Source organism: Lynx canadensis, chromosome B2 (genome assembly GCF_007474595.2).
Source record: "Lynx canadensis isolate LIC74 chromosome B2, mLynCan4.pri.v2, whole genome shotgun sequence".
NCBI lineage: Eukaryota > Metazoa > Chordata > Mammalia > Carnivora > Felidae > Lynx > Lynx canadensis.
In genome coordinates, this window is record NC_044307.1 from 32,282,780 (window position 1) to 32,306,149 (window position 23,370).

The 23,370-nt window shown below is 44.2% G+C and overlaps 1 protein-coding gene across 2 annotated transcripts; it reads left to right on the plus strand.

Moving 5' to 3' along the window:
* Positions 1–636: 636 nt before the first annotated feature.
* Positions 637–8,513, plus strand: BRD2 (bromodomain containing 2). Of its 2 annotated transcripts, XM_032593143.1 has the most exons (13): positions 637–725; positions 2,373–2,676; positions 2,936–3,027; positions 3,289–3,426; positions 3,941–4,079; positions 4,177–4,391; positions 4,494–4,868; positions 5,377–5,505; positions 5,846–6,097; positions 6,225–6,490; positions 7,012–7,316; positions 7,539–7,661; positions 7,766–8,513. In XM_032593143.1, the coding sequence occupies exons 4-13, from the start codon at positions 3,316–3,318 to the stop codon at positions 7,903–7,905; spliced, it is 2,055 nt and encodes a 684-aa protein (XP_032449034.1). In that variant the 5' UTR covers positions 637–725; positions 2,373–2,676; positions 2,936–3,027; positions 3,289–3,315; the 3' UTR covers positions 7,906–8,513. The 2 variants fall into 2 exon arrangements, with proteins under 2 accessions (XP_032449034.1, XP_030171072.1); XM_030315212.1 differs by lacking the exon at positions 2,936–3,027.
* Positions 8,514–23,370: the final 14,857 nt, after the last annotated feature.

Genomic DNA, 23,370 nt, shown 5'->3' on the forward strand with positions numbered 1-23,370 from the left:
TGGAGCAGCCTCTAGAACGAGCTGGAGGATTCTGCCTACTGATAGAGAGCCTTCGAGTCGTCGGGGGCCGCCATTGCAATCCACGTCCATCCGTTTGGAAATGGCCTTCGTCTCGGCCTATGACCGGCCCCGGCGGACAGTGCAGACCCCATAGAAGCCCCCGACGCTCCCCTTTTTCGGGCCCCGCCCAATCCTCGGAGTCTGTCCACCCCCTCTACTCCGCCCTCAAGAGGATTTCAAAGATGGAGGCGGCGGCTCCCTAAACCACTTTTCGTGTTCATCCGCCTCCATCCGAGATCGAAACGGGACCTCGTCCGCTGCGGGCAGTCCCAGCAGGAAGAGGGGATCCTTGCAGATCAACAACGGGCAATATTGACGACGGTGTCCGGGATTGGGGGCGTCCTAGTGTTTGAGGAGTCTGTCCCCCCTCGCTCGCCCGCCTCTGCTGAGGCCGCCGCCATTTTCTCACCGTCCGCCTCCCGCGGAGCGCGCCAAGCTGCTGGGAGCTCTCCGAGAAGCAGCGAAGAAGACTGTTTTCGCGCCGGCCCGGCGGGGGGGTTATCGCCTGGAGGGCCAAGGGCAGCGGCCCTCCACCCCCCCCGCACTTCCCGGGTTATGCTGGACCGGGCGGTAAGGGGAACCGAGGCCATCCGGACTTTTCGCGGCTGAGGGCAGTGCCGGTTCCCCGTCGTCAAGATGCTGCAAAACGTGACTCCCCACAGCAAGTACGTCCCCGCGATCCGCGTGTGGGAAGGGGACGTTGGGTTGCGGCACGGGAATGTGGGACGTCGGGTTCGGAGGGAGCACGGAACCGACTCTGGCGCGATGCTGTTTCGCGGCGCGACTGTTAGCTCTCGGGGGCTCGCGGGGTGGGGGGGTTGGGTGGCGGTTTGGGAACGGTGGTAGACGGCCAGACACTGCGTATGGCGGGAGTATAGGTTGTCCATTTATACGTTAGTTGTCCCGCCGTGGTCCAATCGTGATGTAGCCCGGCAGAGCTAGGTTGGCAGCGTAATGTAATGGGAAAAGACGACGTTGAGTGGGTTGCCGGTCCTGCGGGTGGTGGGTCTGTCGTCTAACAACGGTTTGTCATAGGTCTTTTGGGGTGTTTCGTGGCCACATCTGATCTATAGGGTTGCCATGGTGATAGAGCCTCAGCCTGGCTACGGAGATTCCCACAGTAGGGTAGAGGGATTACTTTTGGCTATGGGTTGTTCTGTCCAGACTAGGTCATTGAATTTGTCTTTTAAGTGACCGGGTCAGTTTTGGGTCGGGGGTTTGCGTGCGTTTTGTTTGGAGGGGATGTTTTTGATAGCTTTGAGAGTTTCGTTTGGGCAAGAGGGTGGAGCTAAGGATTTTTTAGTCCAGCTCTGCGGATGTAAACAATGAGATCTCGGTGTAATGTCTCCAGTCTTAGGTCCTAGGGAAACACCGGGTCCTGAGGAGTACCAAAGAGTGTAAATTTGAATCGCTCTTGGCCACTGATTTCCAGAGTCTGGTGCTAGAGTGGGAGCCGTTAATTTTATTTTTTTGGCGGGGTCAGGCGTGTTCTATCACTCTTGGGCTGGAACTTGCTGACCTTGACTGGGGATTGGGCCGGCTCTGTATTTGAGTTCTTTGGGGGGAAGGAGATGAATTTGAATAATTTCTGGGGTCTGGTAGCTGTGTTTTTCCAGACTGTGAAGTCTGACAAATGCTCCCTTCCTTGTCGGAAATTTTAAGTTGGTAAGGTTTTCCGTTAGATTTTTGGTTCATTTTCTGCTTTAAACTAAGAGCTTGTGGGGAGGATGGTGATCTCTTGTGCCCAGATAGATGGATTCTTAGGTGTTTCATCAGCATTTTATGAAATTTTCTCCCTGTTTTGTTCCCTTCCTCTTTTCTCTTTTCACCCGTTTCCCTCAGGCTCCTACCACCATGGCAACCACCTAGCCCCTAGTGAGGAGGAAGCTTGGGTTTTGAGCTTCTCAGCCCCACCCATTTTGCTTAAGTCCCATCCCCTAAAGCTTGTGGTGTTCAAATGCTATGCTGTGCTTTATCAGAAACCATTGGGAAGGTTTTTTTTTTTTTTTCTCGTTTAAGTGGAAGTGCAGATGATAAGAGTTTTTCAAGAGTCCAGAAGGTGGGCTGGGAATAGGTGTACTAAAAATGGAGGAACTAGAAATTGGGGGGAGGTGGGGCAAGAACAAAAGCTCCACAGACTGTTTGGATATTGGTTGTGGTTAAGAATAATTTCCATAAGTTTGATTACCTCTCACTAAGTTTCAAGCCTGGATTTATTGGGTGTATCGTGTAACTGGCTGTACTGGGTTTTGTTTTGTTTGTTTTTTTTTTCCATGAAATTACCACATCTAATTATGTTTCCCATTTCACAGGCTCCCTGGGGAGGGGAATGCAGGGTTACTGGGGCTGGGCCCAGAGGCAGCAGCACCAGGGAAAAGGATTCGAAAGCCCTCCCTGTTGTATGAGGGATTTGAGAGCCCCACAATGGCTTCAGTGCCGGCTTTACAACTGACCCCTGCCAACCCACCACCCCCGGAGGTGTCCAATCCCAAAAAGCCAGGACGGGTTACCAACCAGCTGCAGTACCTGCACAAGGTGGTGATGAAGGCTCTGTGGAAACATCAGTTTGCATGGCCTTTCAGGCAGCCTGTGGATGCAGTCAAACTGGGTCTGCCGGTGAGTAGGGATGGGATATTGGAGTGGGGGGAGGTATTGGGAATGAAAAAGAATGTGTGTGAATGGAGGTGGGCTGCTTAGTGTAGGTGCTGCGGCCCCTAGGGAGTTCCCATCTCTCTCCTGTAGGGCAGATAGCCACCAAATTTCTGGATTCTTGGTCCTTTGTGATTATTGATCCAACAGCTTGCTATCTTGGCATCTCTCATTGTGCCCTCCATGTGTCCTTCCTTAACTTTTGTGCCCTGGCTCCATTTTACAGATTCCCACCCCAGGTTGGGAGAGGACCACGGTGGCCAAAATTCTTAGCTTCTTCCTCTCCCTCATGCAGCCCATGGATAGCCAGCCCCAGAGGTAATGTCACAGGATGGGAAACCTTCCAGAGTTGGGAGGGAGGTGGGTGGTTAGAGAAGGGCACTAGGGGCCTCCCAACGGGTGCTAAGAATCCCATTCCATTATTTTTCTGTCCTTAGTTTAATTGGGGCCGCAGTTTAGGGGACTACATACTTTGATGCATAGGGGGTGTGTATGTGCGTGTTTGCTGGGGTCAGTGGTTTGCCTAGGAAAACCAGCATTTATTTTTCGGTGGTTCTGACCTAGCATTTCTTTCTTTAGGATTATCACAAAATAATAAAGCAACCTATGGATATGGGTACTATTAAGAGGAGACTTGAAAACAACTATTACTGGGCTGCCTCAGAGTGTATGCAGGATTTTAACACCATGTTCACCAATTGTTACATCTACAACAAGGTGAGTTTTTCTGTGTGTTTATTAGTGGATGGAGAGAGAATGATTCTGATATTGCTAGATATTTTGCTGGCATAATGTTTTTTACTGTGGAAGGTATTTTCAGAGTAGGGAGGATCTAGAAAATCTGAACTCTAAAGGATACCACTGAACACAAGTGATATGGCTTCAGAGATCTAGTGGTAAAGGTTATTTAAGTAGAACATTTTCATACTTGGGGATGGTGGCCCTGTTTCTCAAAGAGAAACCTCCAGAGAGCTGAGTAGAGCAGAATCTATTCTCCTTGACGTTCTCATTCCCTTATTTTTTGAATTTTTTTCTTTACCGTGTTTTGAGGGACAGAATTGGGGAAGAACATGGAAATAAGTGGCCCAGTGTAGGTAATTTTCAGTACTTGATAACAGAGATGTCTGTCTGAGCAGGTGGGTAGTTTTGATACTTGGGGCTAGGAATTCCTCTCAGGAAAATGGTTTGTCTTTAGCTGGCATTTGAACCTTTCTGTTTGTGTTCCCTGTAGCCCACTGATGATATTGTCCTGATGGCACAAACATTAGAAAAGATCTTTCTACAGAAAGTAGCATCGATGCCACAAGAGGAACAAGAGCTTGTGGTGACCATCCCTAAGAACAGCCACAAGAAGGGGGCCAAATTGGCAGGTAGGAAGAGTGGCAGGCAGTTTTGCTAATGGAGACCAAAAGACAGAGAAGGTAATAGAACTAATCTTTTTTTTATTACTTTTTTTTTTTTTTTTAGCACTCCAGGGCAGTATTACAAGTGCCCATCAGGTGCCTGCTGTTTCTTCTGTGTCTCACACAGCCCTATATACTCCACCACCTGAGATACCTACCACTGTTCTCAACATTCCCCATCCGTCGGTCATCTCTTCTCCCCTTCTCAAGTCTTTACACTCAGCTGGACCCCCGCTCCTTGCAGTCTCTGCAGCTCCCCCAGCCCAGCCCCTTGCCAAGGTAACAGATCTGTGGAGTTCTTTTGGGCGTTGGGAAGGGAAAGGACTCGGATGAGGTGGACCCTGGGGTAAAAGGCTCCCATCTTGTGTTTTTTTTCTGCAGAAAAAAGGCGTAAAGCGGAAAGCAGATACTACCACACCTACTCCTACAGCCATTCTGGCTCCTGGTTCCCCAGCTAGCCCCCCTGGGAGTCTGGAGCCTAAGGCAGCACGTCTTCCCCCTATGCGTAGAGAGAGTGGCCGCCCTATCAAGCCCCCACGCAAAGACTTACCTGACTCTCAGCAACAACACCAGAGTTCCAAGAAAGGAAAGCTGTCAGAACAGTTAAAACATTGCAATGGCATTTTGAAAGAGTTGCTCTCTAAGAAGCATGCTGCCTATGCCTGGCCTTTCTATAAACCAGTGGACGCTTCTGCTCTTGGCCTGCATGACTACCATGACATCATTAAGCACCCCATGGACCTCAGCACTGTCAAGGTACCCACTGCATGGGGCAGATGGGATGCTCAGGCAGTGATTGGAACTTTGGGCTCAATAAAACAATCGGTCACTTATGGGCATACAGCAGTCTTGATTCTTGGTATTTTATTTTTTACAAAATGGTAATGGAGCAGAAGGCTAAGTACTTGATAATTGAGTTTGTATTTCTTGGAGTTTCAAACTGTATGGTGAGTTCTGTCTTTAGATCAATCCTATCCATGTACGTTTAAGTCCTACTTCGGAGCATTGGGTTAGGGGAGTATGGGGTTGGAAGGATAGTCAGGCCACTCACCCCTATCACTTAGAAATGGTTTTTTTTCTAGATGTAGACATTTCTTCAACCCACCCAAATTTCTTTGACTTCAAACTTGAACCCCAGGGCATAGATCTTTAAGGTCATCCCTTTTGTGCTCTCAAGAGAGGGCTACTCTTGTGGTGTCTGGGGTTGGCAGGGAAAGGTGAGTCTCCCTGCCTGTGCAGCTTCTGATGCTGCCTCCTTCTGCAGCGGAAGATGGAGAATCGTGATTACCGGGATGCACAGGAGTTCGCTGCTGATGTGCGGCTTATGTTCTCCAACTGCTATAAGTACAATCCCCCAGACCACGATGTTGTGGCCATGGCACGAAAGTTGCAGGTGAGTGGCACAGTTGAAATTTGAAGAACAAATGGGTCTGGGCAGAGGTTTTGTCATTTGCTACACAACCTCTTTATGAGGATCTTTCAGTATGCATTGTTTTTTTTGTTTTTTTTTTTTTTTTTCCAGTATGCATTGTTAACAAACTGGAACTATACCAACTACATCACTAATTGGCTGGGTATAATCAGGGCACAATTTGCTGACTGAGTGGAGTCTGCTTGGAATTCTCTTTCCTCTCTGCCCCTCCCTCACGTGTGCCTTCTCTCTCAAATACACTCAAAAAAATACCAGGGCACAATTCACTAGCATGGTTTTGAATGTGCTTTTTTACTCCTAGGATGTATTTGAGTTCCGTTATGCCAAGATGCCAGATGAACCACTGGAACCAGGGCCTTTACCAGTCTCTACTGCCTTGCCACCTGGGTTGGCCAAATCCTCTTCAGAGTCCTCCAGCGAAGAAAGTAGCAGTGAGAGCTCTTCTGAGGAAGAAGAAGAAGAAGATGAGGAGGATGAAGAGGAAGAAGAAGAGAGTGAAAGCTCAGACTCTGAGGAAGAAAGGGCTCATAGATTGGCTGAACTACAGGAACAGGTATTTTGTCACTATAATCAGTTTATTTTGTAAGACATTGGTGCCCTGTTTTTGCCGTTTTTTTCCTCTAACTCCTTTTGATTCTACTTTATTTTTCCCATGGTGCACCTGATTCTTTTTTCTCCAGCTCCGGGCAGTACATGAACAACTGGCTGCTCTGTCCCAAGGCCCAATATCCAAGCCAAAGCGGAAGAGAGAAAAAAAAGAGAAAAAGAAGAAACGGAAGGCAGAGAAGCATCGCGGCCGAGCTGGGGTTGATGAAGAGGACAAGGGAACTCGGGCACCTCGCCCATCTCAGCCCAAGAAGTCCAAGAAAGCAAGTGGCAGTGGGGGTGGCAGTGCTGCTACACTAGGTCCCCCTGGCTTTGGACCTTCTGGAGGAAGTGGCACCAAGTAAGTTCTGAGAGGGTGAGAAGCAGAGATGGGCTTGGCTCTTTCTGTAATCTCCAGGGGAGGATGCTTTCTCCCACTCCTTGCCGAGTTTTATCTAACCCAGAGGGCAGCACAGCTTTTCTGTAAGTGGTCGGGTGTAACAAACAGATTTTTGTCTGGTGTCATGCAGAAGAAGCAGCCAAAGACCACATGGAAGCATAGGTATGACTGCGCCAATAAAAGTTTACTTGCACAAAACAGTTGGCAGCCCTGATTTGTTCCCTTAGTTTGTCTGTTCCTTTTCTCCATACCAGTCTATACAATGTTTGTTTTCCGCAGTGGTGTGTGTTAGTAGCGTTTTAGGGAGCAAAAAGATGGATTCGGGCCAGTATACCAATGTCTAGTTCTCAAAGCCCAGATTAAATGTAAAATGCTTGGCCTGTATAATTCCGAAAGAGAGTTTGGATTACTGAATTGGACAGTGGGAATGTGTTGGGAGTTAGTGATGCTTCCCTAATTGACAATTTTTTTTTTGCCTGTAGACTGCCCAAAAAGGCCACAAAGACCGCTCCACCTGCCCTGCCTACAGGCTATGATTCAGAGGAAGAAGAAGAAAGCAGACCCATGAGTTACGATGAAAAACGGCAGTTGAGTTTGGACATCAACAAATTACCTGGGGAGAAACTGGGTCGAGTTGTGCACATAATCCAGGCCAGGGAGCCTTCTTTACGTGACTCAAACCCAGAAGAGATTGAGATTGATTTTGAAACCCTCAAGCCATCCACGCTTCGAGAGCTTGAGCGCTATGTCCTTTCCTGCCTAAGAAAGAAACCTCGGAAGCCCTATAGTGAGTATGAAATAAATTGTACCACATTAATCTAGTAATCCTCATGTAGTTGGAGAAGGGGTAGTGAGCCGGGTATGCTTGATGCACTCATGATTGTCCACTTCCAGGGAGGCGGGATATGTTTGTCACTTCCTGCTCTTCAAGAAAGGAACTTGAGAACAACACTAGGTGCACTACAACTAGATACTTGCAACCTTAGGCCTGAAATGTTTCTTTTTCTAGCCATTAAGAAACCTGTGGGAAAGACAAAGGAGGAGCTGGCTTTGGAAAAGAAGCGGGAACTAGAAAAGAGGTTACAGGATGTTAGTGGGCAGCTCAATTCCACCAAAAAGCCCCCCAAGAAAGGTGAGTATCCTGAAAGCTAGCACAAATTTGCTATATTCCCCTCTAGTCTTCTTGATAAATGGAGATCAGACTTCAACTCTTTAACCTTCAACCTTATTCTGCAGCAAGTGAGAAAACGGAGTCCTCATCGTCGGCACAGCAAGTAGCAGTGTCTCGCCTCAGCGCTTCCAGCTCCAGCTCAGATTCCAGTTCCTCCTCTTCATCATCCTCTTCTTCAGACACCAGTGATTCAGACTCAGGCTAAGGGGCCAGGCCAGATGGGGCAGGAGGCTCCGCAGGACCGGACCCCTAGACCACCCTGCCCCACCCTTTCCCCCCCTTGCTGTGACACTTCCTCATCTCATCCCCCTCCCCCCCACTGTAGGAGAGCTGGCTCTGCACGGGGGAGGGGTGCAGGGACATTTACTGAAGGAGGGACATAAATGGACAAAATAAGATTGAGTTCCCAGCCACATTGAGAGTGACCTCTTGGGCTTAGAGCCCCATTCAAAATGACTGGGGTGGGGCAGGGGTACAGGGTGGGAGTGGGCAAAGGCCCTGATACGGGGTTACCTGAGGCCATAGCTGCCCTGTTCACTTGTAAAGGCCCTGTTTTGAGGTTGTTTGTTCTAATTTATTTTAAGCTAGGTAAGGCTGAGGGGTGTGGGGCCATGGTCCCCTCAGCCTCCATGGGGAGGGAAAAAGGGGGAGCTCTTTTTTTACGTTGACTTTTTTTTTTCTACTCTGTTTTCCCTTTTCCTTCTGCTCCATTTGGGGCCCCTGGGGGTTTCAGTCATCTCCCCATTTGGTCCCCTGGATTGTCTTTCTTTGTCTGTTGATTCTAACTTGTAAATAAAGAAAATATTATTCAAATTTTGAGTTACCTTAATAGCGTTTGCTTTTGTAGTGTTACAAAAGGAGAATGATATAATTGAGAAATTTGAGGAAAATATTCCTGAGGTGACAAAACAGAAGAGCCCTCCTGTAGTTGGATTGTCTCTTAGTTTTTAAACCAGGTTGGCTGTTCCTGTGGTAAATTCATCTGCTTTTTGTAAAGTAATCCTTGGAAATAATCTTGATAGGTTTAGAACTCAAGATAGGTTCTGAGGTTTTCCTCTTTAGTGCTCTATGTGGATTATTTCCTGAACACACAAACCAAATGTAAACGGAATGGATGGTAGCCAATGGCAGGTATTTTTTTGTATTCTGCATCTGACTTGAGAAGGCAGTTGTACTTGCTTTTGAAATTTTCTCCTTACCCTCAAATTCCAGATTTACAGAGCCCTGCAGTTTATTAATAAAATGCAATCCAGCAATTTTTGCCAAATTCAGATGATAAAAACTCCTCTTCAGGGCGTCTGGGTGGCTCAGTCAGTTGACCATCCAACTTCAGCTCACATCATGGTCTCCTGGTTCATGGGTTCAAGCCCCATATAGTCCACTTCAGATTCTGTCTCCCTTTCTGACTCTTCCCCACGTGGCATGCACTACTCCCCACCTGCCCCCCAAAAAAAAAAACATTAAAAAAACTAAACCTCCGTAAATTTAATGCCCTGTCTTAACGAGAGACTGTATATATAGTTCAGGGTACTGTGATACATGGGTTCTGGAACTGGGGACTAACCACAAAAGTAAAAGACCTTTATAGCTTAGTATAACAGACCATCATAGCAAACTTGATGTAAGGTCTGGATGTTAATGTAGAGAAAATGGTCTATTCTGCCATAAGTGTTGCCAGAAACAAGGTGTAGGGTATAATCTGGTTTGGAGAAGGTAGAGAAGATTTTGGAAGCAAATTGAACTATAGCAAGGGGTTTTCCACCCTTACCACCTACTAAGTCTCCAGTAAAGCTTTCTTAAAATACTGTAATAATTTCGGGATACTGTCTTTATGAATTCTCATTAAATTGGGGTTTGGGCAATGTTTGGAAGTTCAGGAGACAGTGATGCCCAAGTTAGGGTTGAGAACCATTTTTTAAGATTTTTGGAAAGCCCTTAGTTTAAAGGAGAGGAGAACCCCTGATTTGGCCTTTAGCCAACTTAATTGTGGAACTCAGTAACTCTGGATTTCTTTGAGCTCTGGTTCTCATGAGGAGTGATAGAAAAGATTTGGGAAATTTGGACACTTGTTTTTTAATGTTTATTGTGAGAACATGAGCAGGGGAAGGACAGAATCCCCAGCAGGCTCTTGTGCTCCTGGTGTGGAGCCTGACATGGGGCTTGATCTCATGAACTGAGATCATGACCTGAGAGCCAAAATCAAGAGTTGGAACTTAACCAACTGAGCCACCCAGGCGCCCCTGGACATACTTTTTTATTGGCTTATTTTTGAGAGGAAGTGGGGGAGGGGCAGAGGGGGAGACAGAATCCCAAGCAGGTTCCATGCTGTGCTGTCAGTGCAGAGCCCAACATGGTGCTTGAACCACGAGATCATCACCTGAGCCAAAATCCAGAGTAGGACACAACTGATAGAGCCACCCAGGAAGCTCTGAATGTTCTTAATAAAGTTTGTTGTGGAGGTAGGATAGGAATTAAGTCTAAGAAGGAATAAATAAACATTGAGATGATGCATGTCCAAATGTGCAAGATTACATCTTGTTTCAAAAATACAAGGTTTGAGGGGCGCCTGGGTGGCGCAGTCGGTTGGGCGTCCGACTTCAGCCCGGTCACGATCTCGCGGTCCGTGAGTTCGAGCCCCGCGTCGGGTGCTGGGCTGATGGCTCAGAGCCTGGAGCCTGTTTCCGATTCTGTGTCTCCCTCTCTCTCTGCCCCTCCCCCATTCATGCTCTGTCTCTCTGTGTCCCAAAAAAATAAATAAACGTTGAAAAAAAAATTAAAAAAAAAAAATACAAGGTTTGAGTTGGATTAGTTTGGGGGAGGCTAGTTGCAGAATCTTAAGGCAGTATGGCTGCATCCCCTTCTGTGCATTTACTCCTAAGACTTTTATTATAGTCTGGGAAAATGAATTTTAACCATCAAAAGGTGAGTTTCCAACGTAGTGTCTTTGGTGGTACCTTAGTATACCTCAACCTAAAGTGAGAACACCACTAAAGGCAGTTAAGCAAAGGTGAGGGAGCTCATTGCCTGGATTGCAGAACAGCCAGAGATAGACCTGCGTTAACACTTCCCACCCTGCCACATTGGGCCATTTGCAAATGTGTATGGATTTCCCAAGACTCAGGTTTTTGATAATCCTTGCTGTGGTCCCTGACCTTTGCTTCAGTTTGGGCCATTCTGTCCTTTGATTTACTTTTAACCTTAGATTAATTTACTGATCCAAGCCCCAGGTGTACTCTATCCCATAGTACCCTTTCAGCATGTTATTAAATTTCAGGAGTCAGATTGAGTGCTACCTTGGTTGAAATTCCTGTCTTCCAGCATAACCAATCTCCAGCCTGACTAGAGGGACACAAACGTGGAGCCTTCCTGTGGGTGTTCCTCCCGTGCTCTTCCCAGTTCTTGAAGCCATGGGTTCTACTGCCTCTAATGGCTCCTGTGGGAGCTTTTATTCAGTCAACATTTTCTGGACTCCCCGGCTTGCCTCTTATTTTTCCATAAACTATTAGGTCAATAGATCTAGACACTGCCAAAGTCGGGTGATGTGGGGTGAAAATAGAGAACAAGCCCTGCCTGCCTTCACGAAGCTTGCTCTGTCAATAGAGTTGAATTACTAACTCTCATGGTACATGGTGCTGATGGGCTCCAAGATAAGGGCATGACAGCCGTCCCAGACACTTAATCCTTACTGTATGCCACTGGTAGGGAACTGATCCTGATGTTTCGATGATCTCACATCTTTGCTTCTTTCCCCTTTCCTGGATCATAAGCTTAGTTCAAGCTCTGCAAAATCCTGCTAGCTGATCTCCAGCACTGAATGGGATAGCTTGCTGGCCCCCTAGTTTATGGGGGTGGGGACAACATTAGGCAACAAATGAGGTTTGTTTGTTTTTTTTTTTTTTTAATGTTTGTTTTTGAGAGTGCAAGCAGGGGAGGGGTGGAGAGAGGGAGACAGAGGATCTGAAGCAGGCTCTGCGCTGACAGGCTGACAGCAGGGAGTCTGATGTGGGGTTTGAACTCAAACCGCAAGATCGTGACCTGAGCTGAAGTCGGATGCTCAACCAACTGAGCCACCCAGGTGCCCCCAATCACAGTTTTTAAGAAAAACCGTAAGTACTTCTTCTAGCCCCACAATATGCAAAGATTTGTAAAAAGCCTAGAGGGTGTTTATCTGAGAGATCTCTAAGCTCAGATCCATTCTGACATCTCAGAAGGATGAGAAGTGGTGTGCTGTTTCCAGGAGGAGGGGAAACAGGCAGAACATTGCCCGAAGAAAAAATAGTGGAGATAAACTGCAGAATGCTGAAGCAGCATGAATGAAAGGGTGAGTGCTTCCAGGTAAGACCAGAAGGCAGAGCTAGACCAAAAGGCAGAGCATTTAGGCCACAATAAAGATGTGAAATTTTATCCTAAAGGCTTTAATTATAGCTCACATTTATTGAACACTCACTATGCCAAACAGTATACTGAAAACAACTCATTTTGTCTTCATTATGTCCGATGAAGTAAGTCTAATCTCCATTTAACAGATGAAGAAATGAGGCACAGACGGCTTAAGGAACTTGCCCTAAGTTGCAGCATGAGCTAGTGAGTGCTGAGGTGGGAATTGAACCCAGCAATCTCTGGCTCCAGGAACTACTACCCTCGAATTCCAATACTGTGGGCTGGTGAGGTGCCAGGAGACACATCTTTTGAATAAATTGCAGCAGGAAGAACCATGTTGGGTGGGTGGGGCATCGAGAAGGAATGAAGAGTGATTATTTAGAAAGCAGTTGCTATAAGAAGATAGAGGTTTGGAGTGGAGAGACGGCAATGTAGGTGAAGAGAGTGGAAAAATGTGAAAACTATGTAGGAGATAAAAATGGATGGGATCGTTCTCCACACACCACAGGAAGAGCAGAGTCGTGGAAGTTTGATAGTTCGTTGACTAAAGGCATGCCACCTGGCTGACTGGCAGGAGTGAAGGAAACCAACAAGGCTGCCCCAGCAGCTGGAGTTCAGAGGCACTTGTTGCCAGTCACGGAGGGTCTTTGGCGCCCCCTGGTGAGCATGATACCCATGACTTACTCCTGGATATTTCAGGTATTCTTGTGGCCACCCTCCCATCTTTCTGTTCTTTCCTTCTTACTTTCCTATACTTCAGGTCTTGAAACATGAACTACACCTTATGACACAGAGGTCCTTTTCTCCCTTGACCTCTGAAGCATCCCATGTGGCTTCCCCTGGCTCTCCTACTTTTCAGACAGCTCCTCTTTTCTTCTCAAAAGCCTACCTCAGCCAACAACTGAGAAGTTATTGTCCCTCACGTTACCTTGCTTGGTCCTCTTCTCCTTTATTTGCACAACACTTCTAGGCAATTTTACCCATTCTTCTGGAGGCAATTCCCACCCATAAAATCTGTTTCTGTCCAGACCTTGCTCCAAAGTTCCAAGTCTGTTCTCAGCTGCCAAATGGCAATGTCCTGGGGGGCTCCTGGCACTTGGTACGTGTTCCAAAGACATCCCATCTTTTCCCACACACGCGCCTCTGTGAGTTATCTATTTATGTATCAAGCACTCCTAGAGAACTCACTAGTGTGCCAGGCACTTACGAGTGCCTTTACGGTCAGGTCCTCACAAGAACACCATGAGTTAGGTACCCATCACCCTTTCGTAGATGAGGACACTGAGGCTCAGAGCTACTCAGGAACATTTGCACAGTAAATAAGTAACAGAGCCAGGATTATTAATGTACCATCATTCTCCCAGTCACTGGAGCCAGAGCCCCAGTGATCTAGATCTAGATCTAGATTTCTCCCCCTCACTCTCCTCCTCTGTTCGTCCGTCAAGGCCTGTTGACCCTTCCTCCATCACTTCTCTCCTATCAGTGCCCCTGTGAGGCTGATCTGTCACAAATCTCCGCTCACTGGTTTTCTGTCCACAGTCTCATTTTCATCGTATCCATCCCCCACACTGTAGCTGCCAGAGAGATCTTTCAGAAAAGAAATCTGATCATGTTGCTTATTATTACCCTTCAGGTTTAAACTCCTTTGCAAGGCCTCTATCTAACCCTCGTGACCTCTACAAGGTTATATTTCTCATTTTCCCTTCCTTGAACTCTGTACTCAACTCAGAGCAAAAGATAGGCCTTCCCAGATTCTCCCATGCCGCTTAGCGCCATTGGGCCTTGGCACATGCTGTCTTCTCTGCCCGGAATATCCTCTTTCCCCCATCAGCAAATCACACATAATTTCGAAGAGCAACTTGTTCCCTCCGCTATAAAGACCTTTCTGACTGTCCCTCCACCTCCCATGATACATACACACAATTTCCAAAGGACCTCATTGAGCTTCTGACTGTGCACTACCCACCTCCAATCCAACCACAGCCCTGTCTCCAGACTCCAGTGGGAGTGTCTGGCGTTGAGTTAAAGTGGCCTCTCTATTGTAGCTGATCTGCTCATCAGCCTTGGAGGGAGGACTCTCCCTGTGAACAATTAGACAACTTCAGTTTTTCAGTTCACACTTAAGCACTTCCTTCCTCCTCAGTTTTACCCCCTATGTCTCTTACATCTCCTTTGTGAGGTGGGAACTGTGTTTTGTTGTTTGTTTGTTTGTTTGTTTGTGTGTTTTAAGTAAGCTTCACACCTACTGCAGAGCCCAATGGGAGGCTCGAACTCACGACCCTGAGATCAAGACCTGAGCTGAGATCAGGAATCAGACACTTAACCACCTGAGTCACCCAGGCGCCCCTGTGTCTTGTTCTTTATAACCTTAACCTGCCCAGTGCCTGGGGAAATAATTTAAATATAAGCATAAATGATGGTTAAACTACCTCTTGGCATTTGCATCCATCCCAGGTACCTCAGCACAGATCCCAACAAGAGGATCATCGGCTCTGCCGTGGGGCTGGCAGGCCTGGGAGCTGAGGTTGAGACGGGCGTATCACCAAGGTGTGGTAAAAGTAGGGTCACCAGCCACCCCTGGCTTATCCAGGACTGAGAAGTTTTAGCTATAAATAGGGGAAAATCTCAGGCAAATTGGGACAAGTGGTCACCTCATAAATGGGAGACAAAATCACTCTGGCCATACAGGGAGATAGTAAGAGCTAACATACTCTAGGCATTTTCTATTTTCCGAGCCCTGTGCTTATTACATTACATACATCGTCTCATGATTCCTACAACATATAATGCTTTATCATTAGATTCTATTATGCCCACTTAATAGAAGAGAAAGCAGAGGCTCACAGAGCCTGAACTTGGCCTGAATCATGGGTTCCAAAGTCCATGTTTCTCTGCTATACCGTGTTGTCTCGGGATTCCATCAACCACCTTCTCCCCTCATGCCCACCGTGCCAGCAGACCCCTCTCCCTGAGGTACCAGGCCTGTCACTTGCAGTGAGGCCTCACGTCAACCTAAGGTGGCCAAGATAAGCGTAGTTCCTTGTGCAAGTGAGAAGAGCTAGGAAACACTCATACATAATATTCCTCGCTTGTGTTTACCAAACGAGGACATAGCTACTCTCATCAGGTAGGCTAATGTAGGATTTGAGGTTGGAGTAGAAAAGGAATTTATTCTCCAGGGATAAGAATTTTTGCCAGGTGTTGGTTTGAAAAAGGAGTGTTGCTAAAGTACTCTTCTGTCAGTTCAACTGTCAGACCTCAGAGAGTCAGCTTCTGTTACGATTTCTGAGACCATGACAATGTAACAGGATTCAATCAATGAATACTTTGTCCTCTTCTGCCCCCGGCAGTGTGTATGTTGGAACTGGCTTCCCCATTCAGGCAGGTTGTAGAGACAGAGAGTTCCTCTGAAAATGATTATTACCTCTCCTCCTGCCTAGTCTTTGCTTCTCACCCAGAGTTGCTACAAAAAGGAGACAGTTTTGCTCATCCCTTTTCTTCTCTCTCAAAAAGACAAAAACAAAGACAACCCCAGTTTTTAAGGTTCCCTAAGTTTGCATGTATGCTTTTTTTAAAAATTTTTTTTAAATCTTTATTTTTGAGAGAGAGAGAGAGAGACAGAGTGTGAGTGGGGAAGGGGCTAAGAAAGAGGGAGACACAGAATCTGAAGCAGACTCCAGGCTCTGAGCTGTCGGCACAGAGCCTGGCGTGGGACTCGAACTCATGAGCCGTGAGATCATGACCTGAGCTGAAGTCGGATGCATGTATGCTTTTAACTCCAACTCCAGGGAAATGAGAGCTGAAAAGTTACTAGGAGAGGGCCAGCAAGTCCTGCATCCCTGTCAGAGGGGACCTTCATGCCCTTTAATGGGACACAGAATGATGGGTGTTCTCCCAGATCCGTGGTTACCATGACACTGTGTTCTATGTCCTTGATTTGAGAAAGAACAAACACTACTCAATCCCCCTACACCCTTTGGTTTCTGTGTCAGGTTTCTGGTTCACCTACTGCCTTCCATAAAGAGTTCTCCTTACTTGGCCCCCAGTTCCCTGGGATCTAGTCAGCGACCTGGTGCTGAGACTGGCCATGACCCTCTGCTTAGATTTCTTCCCCTTAAAATTCTGCATCCTTTTCTGGACTTCATTCCAACCACAGCGACCAAAGCCACTGATCTGCTGTTCTTTTTTTTAAATTTTTTTTTTTCAACGTTTATTTATTTTTGGGACAGAGAGAGACAGAGCATGAACGGGGGAGGGGCAGAGAGAGAGGGAGACACAGAATCGGAAACAAGCTCCAGGCTCTGAGCCATCAGCCCAGAGCCCGACGCGGGGCTCGAACTCCCGGACCGCGAGATCGTGACCTGGCTGAAGTCGGACGCTTAACCGACTGCGCCACCCAGGCGCCCCCTGATCTGCTGTTCTTGAATGCATCTCCCCCCACTCAGCCTGATTCCCCAGTATCCTCCTGCTTTTCCATCGTTGTCTGGTCTTGCAAATAGACCCTGCAGAACCCCACAGTGATTTCACCAAAGGTTTGGCCAGAATTAAAAGTTGAGTGCAGAGAGAACACTGAGCAGCAAGGGGGTAACTTGGGGGTGGAGAGGCTGGTTCTGAGAGCAGTTCTGTGGGTAGGGGGTCTGCTTCCAAATATGGGAGAAAAACAAAACAGAAAAAAACTTGCTTCTACAGAGTCTGCGAGAAAGCCAGGGAAGGGAAATTGACACTTGCTGGCTCTTGCTAACTGCCAGGTATTTTGACAGGTACTTCCCTTGTCAGTCCCCACAACATCTCTATCACACATGCATTATTGCTCTTATTTTAGAGATGAGGAAACTCTGACTTAATGTGAAGAAGATCACATTAGCTAGTGAGACAGGATAAGGCTAATTTCAAAGTTTATGTTCTTTCTTCTATACCAAAGGATTAGGGTTATAGTCTGGATATAAGCAAGAAAGGAATTCACAGGTGAAATTTAGAAAACATCCAGAAAAAACATCCAGATAGTAACTCCACAAATCTAAACTGAAGAATAAGGCTAGAGGTACACACACACACACACACACACACACACACACAAATTTCTATCTATCTTTCTATCTATCTATCATCTATATATCTATATCTATAACTATATCTATATCTGCTATCATCTATCATATCTGTATCTTTTTCAATGTAGCTTTTCCCCAGTGTTTCTCCATGAGGTAGAAAATTAATTTTTTCACCAAACCCAAGGAATTGAGTTTAACTCAAGAATTACTAGGAAGTGTGAAGACACCCAGACGAAATGAAACCACCTTGTTCCACAAGTATAGATGAGGGAATTCCCAGTGTTAGCTTTTTCTGTGTGAAGAGGAACCAGGCTGAGTAGAAATCATTCACTCTGGGCTGAGTAGTATCTGGTGTCCTGAAGCCACCCCCTCAGGCTTGGCTTAAGTATTGGAACCTTGATGAAGGACGAGGTCTGTGGGAACCAGAAGGTAGATGATGGAGGGCATGGATGCTGTGACAAGATGGACAGGTCCACAAAAGGAAAGTGTGGGGTGGGGAATATCTGGGGTTGTACTGACCAGGTAAGAAGGACAGAAAAAGGATAACAAAAATTAAAGACCAGGAATAAGAATTATGAGAACTTGTTTGGGGTTTTAGAAACTTTGCACGGTCTCCATTTTTACTATTTTTTATTAATCTTGTCTATTTCCTGATTGGAATTGTCAGTAATATCTCAACCATGGATAAAAGTACAAAATTACAAATCATTCTAATATTTTATAGTTCAATTTATTCTTGGTGTTCCTGATTTGACTATAGACACCACTGTAGTAACCTATGACTACAGAACATGTTTTTTAAAGGACAAGACATTGATGAAGCCATTGTAGGACTCCAGAGATAAAATGACACTGTGCTTTGAACCCACCAATGAAAAAGTGGCTAGAAGAAATGATCAAATTTTATGTAGGTATTTTTTTTTATGTAGGTATTTAAATAACCATGTAATGAACAGAAAATTAAAGGCATTACACCATGTTTATTTCATTTTAGTTAAAATCATAGAACAAAATATTAAAATTGTTCATACTTAAATTTATAAATATCTATTCCAGAGCAGTAATTATTCAGTAGGTGACATACATTAACTCATGAGTTCAGGAATCCGGTACGTCTCATTTAATTTTTCACTGCTTTCAAATACAGCATAGCATCACAAACACGCACATGCACACACACATACACGTCTTATTATGAAAATTCTAAACATACAGAAAAGCTGGGAAAAACACAAAGAATACTTGAACCTAGATTCAACACCCATCAAGATTTTACCATATCTGTTTTAATTATGTGTGCGGTGTGGGGTGGGGATCTGAATCCATTTCAATATAAAGACCTCATGGCATTTCGTCTCTAAATGCTTTAGCATAAAGAGGTTTTGCTATGTAACCACAGTACTACAATCATAGTGAACAAAACTGAAAATAATTTTCTAATATCATTGATTACCATGTCTATATTCAAATTTCCCCATTTGTCTCTAGAATGTCTTTATATCTGTTTTTCCCTAAAGATGTTGTCAAGAATCACCCATAAATCTGACTGTAATGTCTCTTGGTTCTCTCCTGATATTCCCCAAACCCCCATCTTTTTTCCACATTGTCTTTTTAAAGAGACCAGACCAGTTGTCTTGTAGAATATTCCACAGCCTGAGTTTGTATGATTGTTTCTTCATGGTTTCATTTGACTTATTCCTCTAATCCAATGTATCTTCTATAAACTAGAACTTTGAACTAAAGGCTTGGTTATATTCAGATTAAAGATTTTTGGCAATACTTCTTCATAGGTGATGCCACATACCTCCTCAGGAGGTATATATGATTACTGTCTTGTTATCCCATTGTTGACAGAGCCAAGTTTGATCGCTGAGTTGAAATGGTGATAGCCAGATCTCTCTCCTCTGTAAAGGTATTTTCTCCCTTTTGTCAATAGCTAACAACCTATGGGCATGATACTTCATTCATCATGATGTGACTCATTAGTTCTCCATCATCTGTTCCCCTAATGATTTTAACATCAGTGATGCCTTCCCTGAATCAATGATCATAATTTTTGAATTCTATTTCTTCTACACTTATTGTCTGGCAGTCACACAAAAGGGACAACTTTTCTCATCAAGGGAACCACAGTTTCTTCTGAAAATCAGGGAATATTCTTGTTTTCAAGTACCAATTTTCCAAGTTCGGAATTAGAATATCACATCCAGTGATAACAGAAACGTTTTGTTGTTTGTTTATTTTAGCTTTATCTGATTATTATAAGGGCCTTGTGGGTTTTTAAATATTTGACATGTTTGATTATCGTCATTTTTTGATACTTAAATTGTCCCAGATTTGGCCAATGGGAGCCCCTTCAAGCTGGCTGCTCTTTCCTTTTGACAAGCCCCTATTAGTCTTTGAACACTTACTTGTTTTCTGAAACAAGTTTGCTTTGTATTTTCCCTAACCCAGACCTGAAATCAATCACTTCTCTAAGAAGCTCCATTTCATTTCGTTGGGTATTTAGAAAACACAATCTGTGCACTTGGGATGCTCATTACTACTGAGGTATCGTTGCATTCAGTCTCTTTCATTCACTGGAACTAAGAGATACATATACTTACAAATCATTAATCAAAATTGGCATTTCTAACTAAAATGCAACATTAGTGATTTAATTCAGATGCTTTTTTACATTAAGTTAATTCATTCATAATTAATTAAATTTAATTCAGATACATTAAAAGTCTTGGTTCCTAAAAAAACAAATCTTGGTTCCTAATTACATGACAACAGTAATTACTGATTTGTTTCGTCCTATAATATACATAACATAGTTTCAAAATAATAATATAATCTTACTATTAACGATAAAACTACTGAATGACATTCAAGGTTTTGGTAATTCTTTTTGTCCTTAGGATATGTTCCACTAAGAATATATAGTACTGTCTTCTAATATTAATTAAACTCTTTTCTTTGTGTAGTATGTTTCTGTTTGTTTTAAATTTTAGGGGTTTTTTGTTCAATTTTTATAAAAAGTGTAAAGTATTTATATATTTCAAAAGCCAATATTCATTTTTATCCTTATTTTCTCAGACTCATTCCCTCAATTCTATTCTCCTCTCCCAATCCCATTTTCATCAATTTTTAGCTTATCCTTCCAGTATAGCTTTTTTCAAATACATACCTCTCTTCTTTCTTACCCCAAAGGCAGCACATACTATATATAATGCCTTCATATCTTGCATTCTCCACAAAATCCTAGAGATCCCTCCATATCAGCTCAAAGAGATCTTCCTCATTCTTCTAACAGCATTATGTCACACCATTGTGTGGAAGTACCATTGCTTTTCAACCCTTACTAGACATGTTACCAATCTTTTGCTATTACAAAAAATGACATGACAGTCTTAAAAGGCAGATGACTATATAATAAAGACTGCATGTTTGACATTTCCTTATGCATATTAAAGCATGTTTTCAGGGCTCCTGGTGGCTTATTGGTTAAACATCCGACTTCGGCTCAGATCACGATCTTAGAGTTCAGGAGTTCGAGCCCCACATCCAGCTCTGTGCTGACAGCTCAGAGCCTGGAGTCTGCTTCAGATTCTGTGTCTCCCTCTCTCTCTGCCCCTCCCCCCCACCCACATTCTTTCTCTCTCTCAAAAATAAATAAACATTAAAAAAATTTTTAAGTATATTTTATGTACACTACCAAAACTGAAACAGGAAGAAATAGAAAATTTGAACAGCCCCATAACCTGTAAGGAAATCGAATTAGTAATCAAAAATCTGCCAAAAAACAAGAGTCCAGGGCCAGATGCCTTGCCAGGAGAATTCTACCAAACATTTAAGGAAGAGTTAACACCTATTCTCTTGAAACTGTTCCAAAAAATAGAAATGGAAGGAAAACTTCCAAACTCTTTCTATGAAGCCAGCATTACCTTGATTCCAAAACCAGACAGAGACCACACTAAAAAGGAGAACTATAGACCAATTTCCCTGATGAACATGGATGCAAAAATCCTCAACAAGATATTAGCCAACTGGATCCAACAATACATTTAAAAAATTATTCACCACGACCAAGCGGGATTTATACCTGGGATGCAGGGCTGGTTCAATATCTGCAAAACAATTAACGTGATTCATCACATCAATAAAAGAAAGGACAAGAACCATATGATCCTCTCAATAGATTCAGAGAAAGCATTTGACAAAATACAACATCCTTTCTTGATAAAAACCCTCAAGAAAGTGGAGACAGAAGGAGCATACCTCAAGATCATAAAAGCCATATATGGACGACCCAACACTAATATCATCCTCAATGGGGAAAAACTGACAGCTTTCCCCCTAAGGTCAGGTCCACTCTCACCACTGTTATTCAACATAGTATTGGAAGTCTTAGCCTCTGCAATCAGACAACACAAAGAAATAAAAGGCATCCAAATCGGCCAGGAGGAAGCAAAACTTTCACTCTTCACAGATGACATGATAGTCTATATGGAAAACCCAAAAAATTCCACCAAAAAAACTGCTAGAATTGATTCATGAATTCAGCAAAGTTGCAGGTTATAAAATCAATGCACAGAAATAGGTTGCATTCCTATACACCAACAATGAACCGACAGAAAGAGAAATCAAGGAATCGATTCCATTTACAGTTGCACAAAAAACCCCATAAAATACCTAGGAATAAATCTAACCAAAGAGTTGAAAAATCTATGCACTGAAAACTATAGAAAGCTTATGAAAGAAATTGAATAAGACACAAAAAATGGAAAAAGATTCCATGCTCCTGGATAGGAAGAACAAATATTGTTAAAATGTCGATACTACCCAAAGCAATCTACATATTCAATGCAATCCCTATCAAAGTAACACCACCATTCTTCACAGAACTAGAACAAATAAATCATCCTAAAATTTGTATGGAACCAGAAAAGACCCTGAATAGCCAAAGCAATCTTGAAAAAAAAAAAAAAAAAAAACAAAGCAGGAGGCATCACAATCCCAGACTTCAAGCTACATAACTGTAATCATCAAGACAGTATGGTACTGGCACGAGAACAGACACTCAGATCAATGGAACAGAATAGAGAACCCAGAAATGGACCCACAAACGTATGGCAACTAATCTTTGACAAAGCAGGAAAGAATATCCAATGGAATAAAGACAGTCTCTTCAGCAAGTGGTGCTGGGAAAACTGGACAGCGACATGCAGAAGAATGAATCTGGACCACTTTCTTACACCATACACAAAAATTAACTCAAAATGGATGAAAGACCTCAATGTAAGACAGGAAGCCATCAAAATCCTTGAGGAGAAAGGAGAAAGATCAAAAACCTCTTTGATCTTGCCTGCAGCAACTTCTTACTCAACACGTCTCCAGAGGCAAGGGAAACAAAAAGCAAAAATGAACTACTGAGACCTCATCAAAATAAAAACTTCTGAAAAAAAAAATCTTCTGCACAGCGAAGAAAACAATCAATAAAACTAAAAGGCAACCGACAGAATGGGAGAAGATATTTGCAAATGACATAACAGATAAAGGGTTGGTATCCAAAATCTATAAAGAACTTATCAAACTCAACACCCAAAATCAAATATTGCAGTGAAGAAATGGGCAAAAGACATGAATAGACACTCTCCAAAGAAGACATCCATGGCCAACCGACACATGAAAAAATGTTCAACATCACTCATCTTCAGGGAAATAGAAATCAAAACCACAATGAGATACCACCTTACACCTGTCAGAATGGCTAACGTTAGCAACTCAGGCAACAACAGATGTTGGCAAGGATGCGGAGAAAGAGGATCTCTTTTGCATTTTTGGTGGGAATGCAAGCTGGTGCAGCCACTCTGGAAAACAGTATGGAGGTTCCTCAAAAAACTAAAAATAGAACTACCCTACAACCCAGCAATTGCACTACTAGGCATTTATCCAAGGGATACAGGTATGCTGTTTTGAAGGGGCACATGCACCCCCATTTTGGTAGCAGCACTATCAACAATAGCCAAAGTATGGAAAGAGCCCAAATGTCCAGCGATGGATGAATGGATAAAGAAGATGTGGTGTATATATACAGTGGAGTATTACTTGGCAATCAAAAAGAATGATGGGGCGCCTGGGTGGCGCAGTCGGTTAAGCGTCCGACTTCAGCCAGGTCACGATCTCGCGGTCCGTGAGTTCGAGCCCCGCATCAGGCTCTGGGCTGATGGCTCAGAGCCTGGAGCCTGTTTCCG

What these genes read in the sequence shown, in the direction of transcription:
- BRD2 (XM_030315212.1), top strand. Translation starts at nt 697, where the DNA reads ATGCTGCAAAACGTGACTCCCCACAGCAA. An exon ending in CAGTCAAACTGGGTCTGCCG is followed by an intron (nt 2,677 to 3,288) that starts GTGAGTAGGGAT and finishes TTCTTTCTTTAG; the next exon opens with GATTATCACAAAATAATAAA. An exon ending in GAAGGGGGCCAAATTGGCAG is followed by an intron (nt 4,080 to 4,176) that starts GTAGGAAGAGTG and finishes TTTTTTTTTTAG; the next exon opens with CACTCCAGGGCAGTATTACA.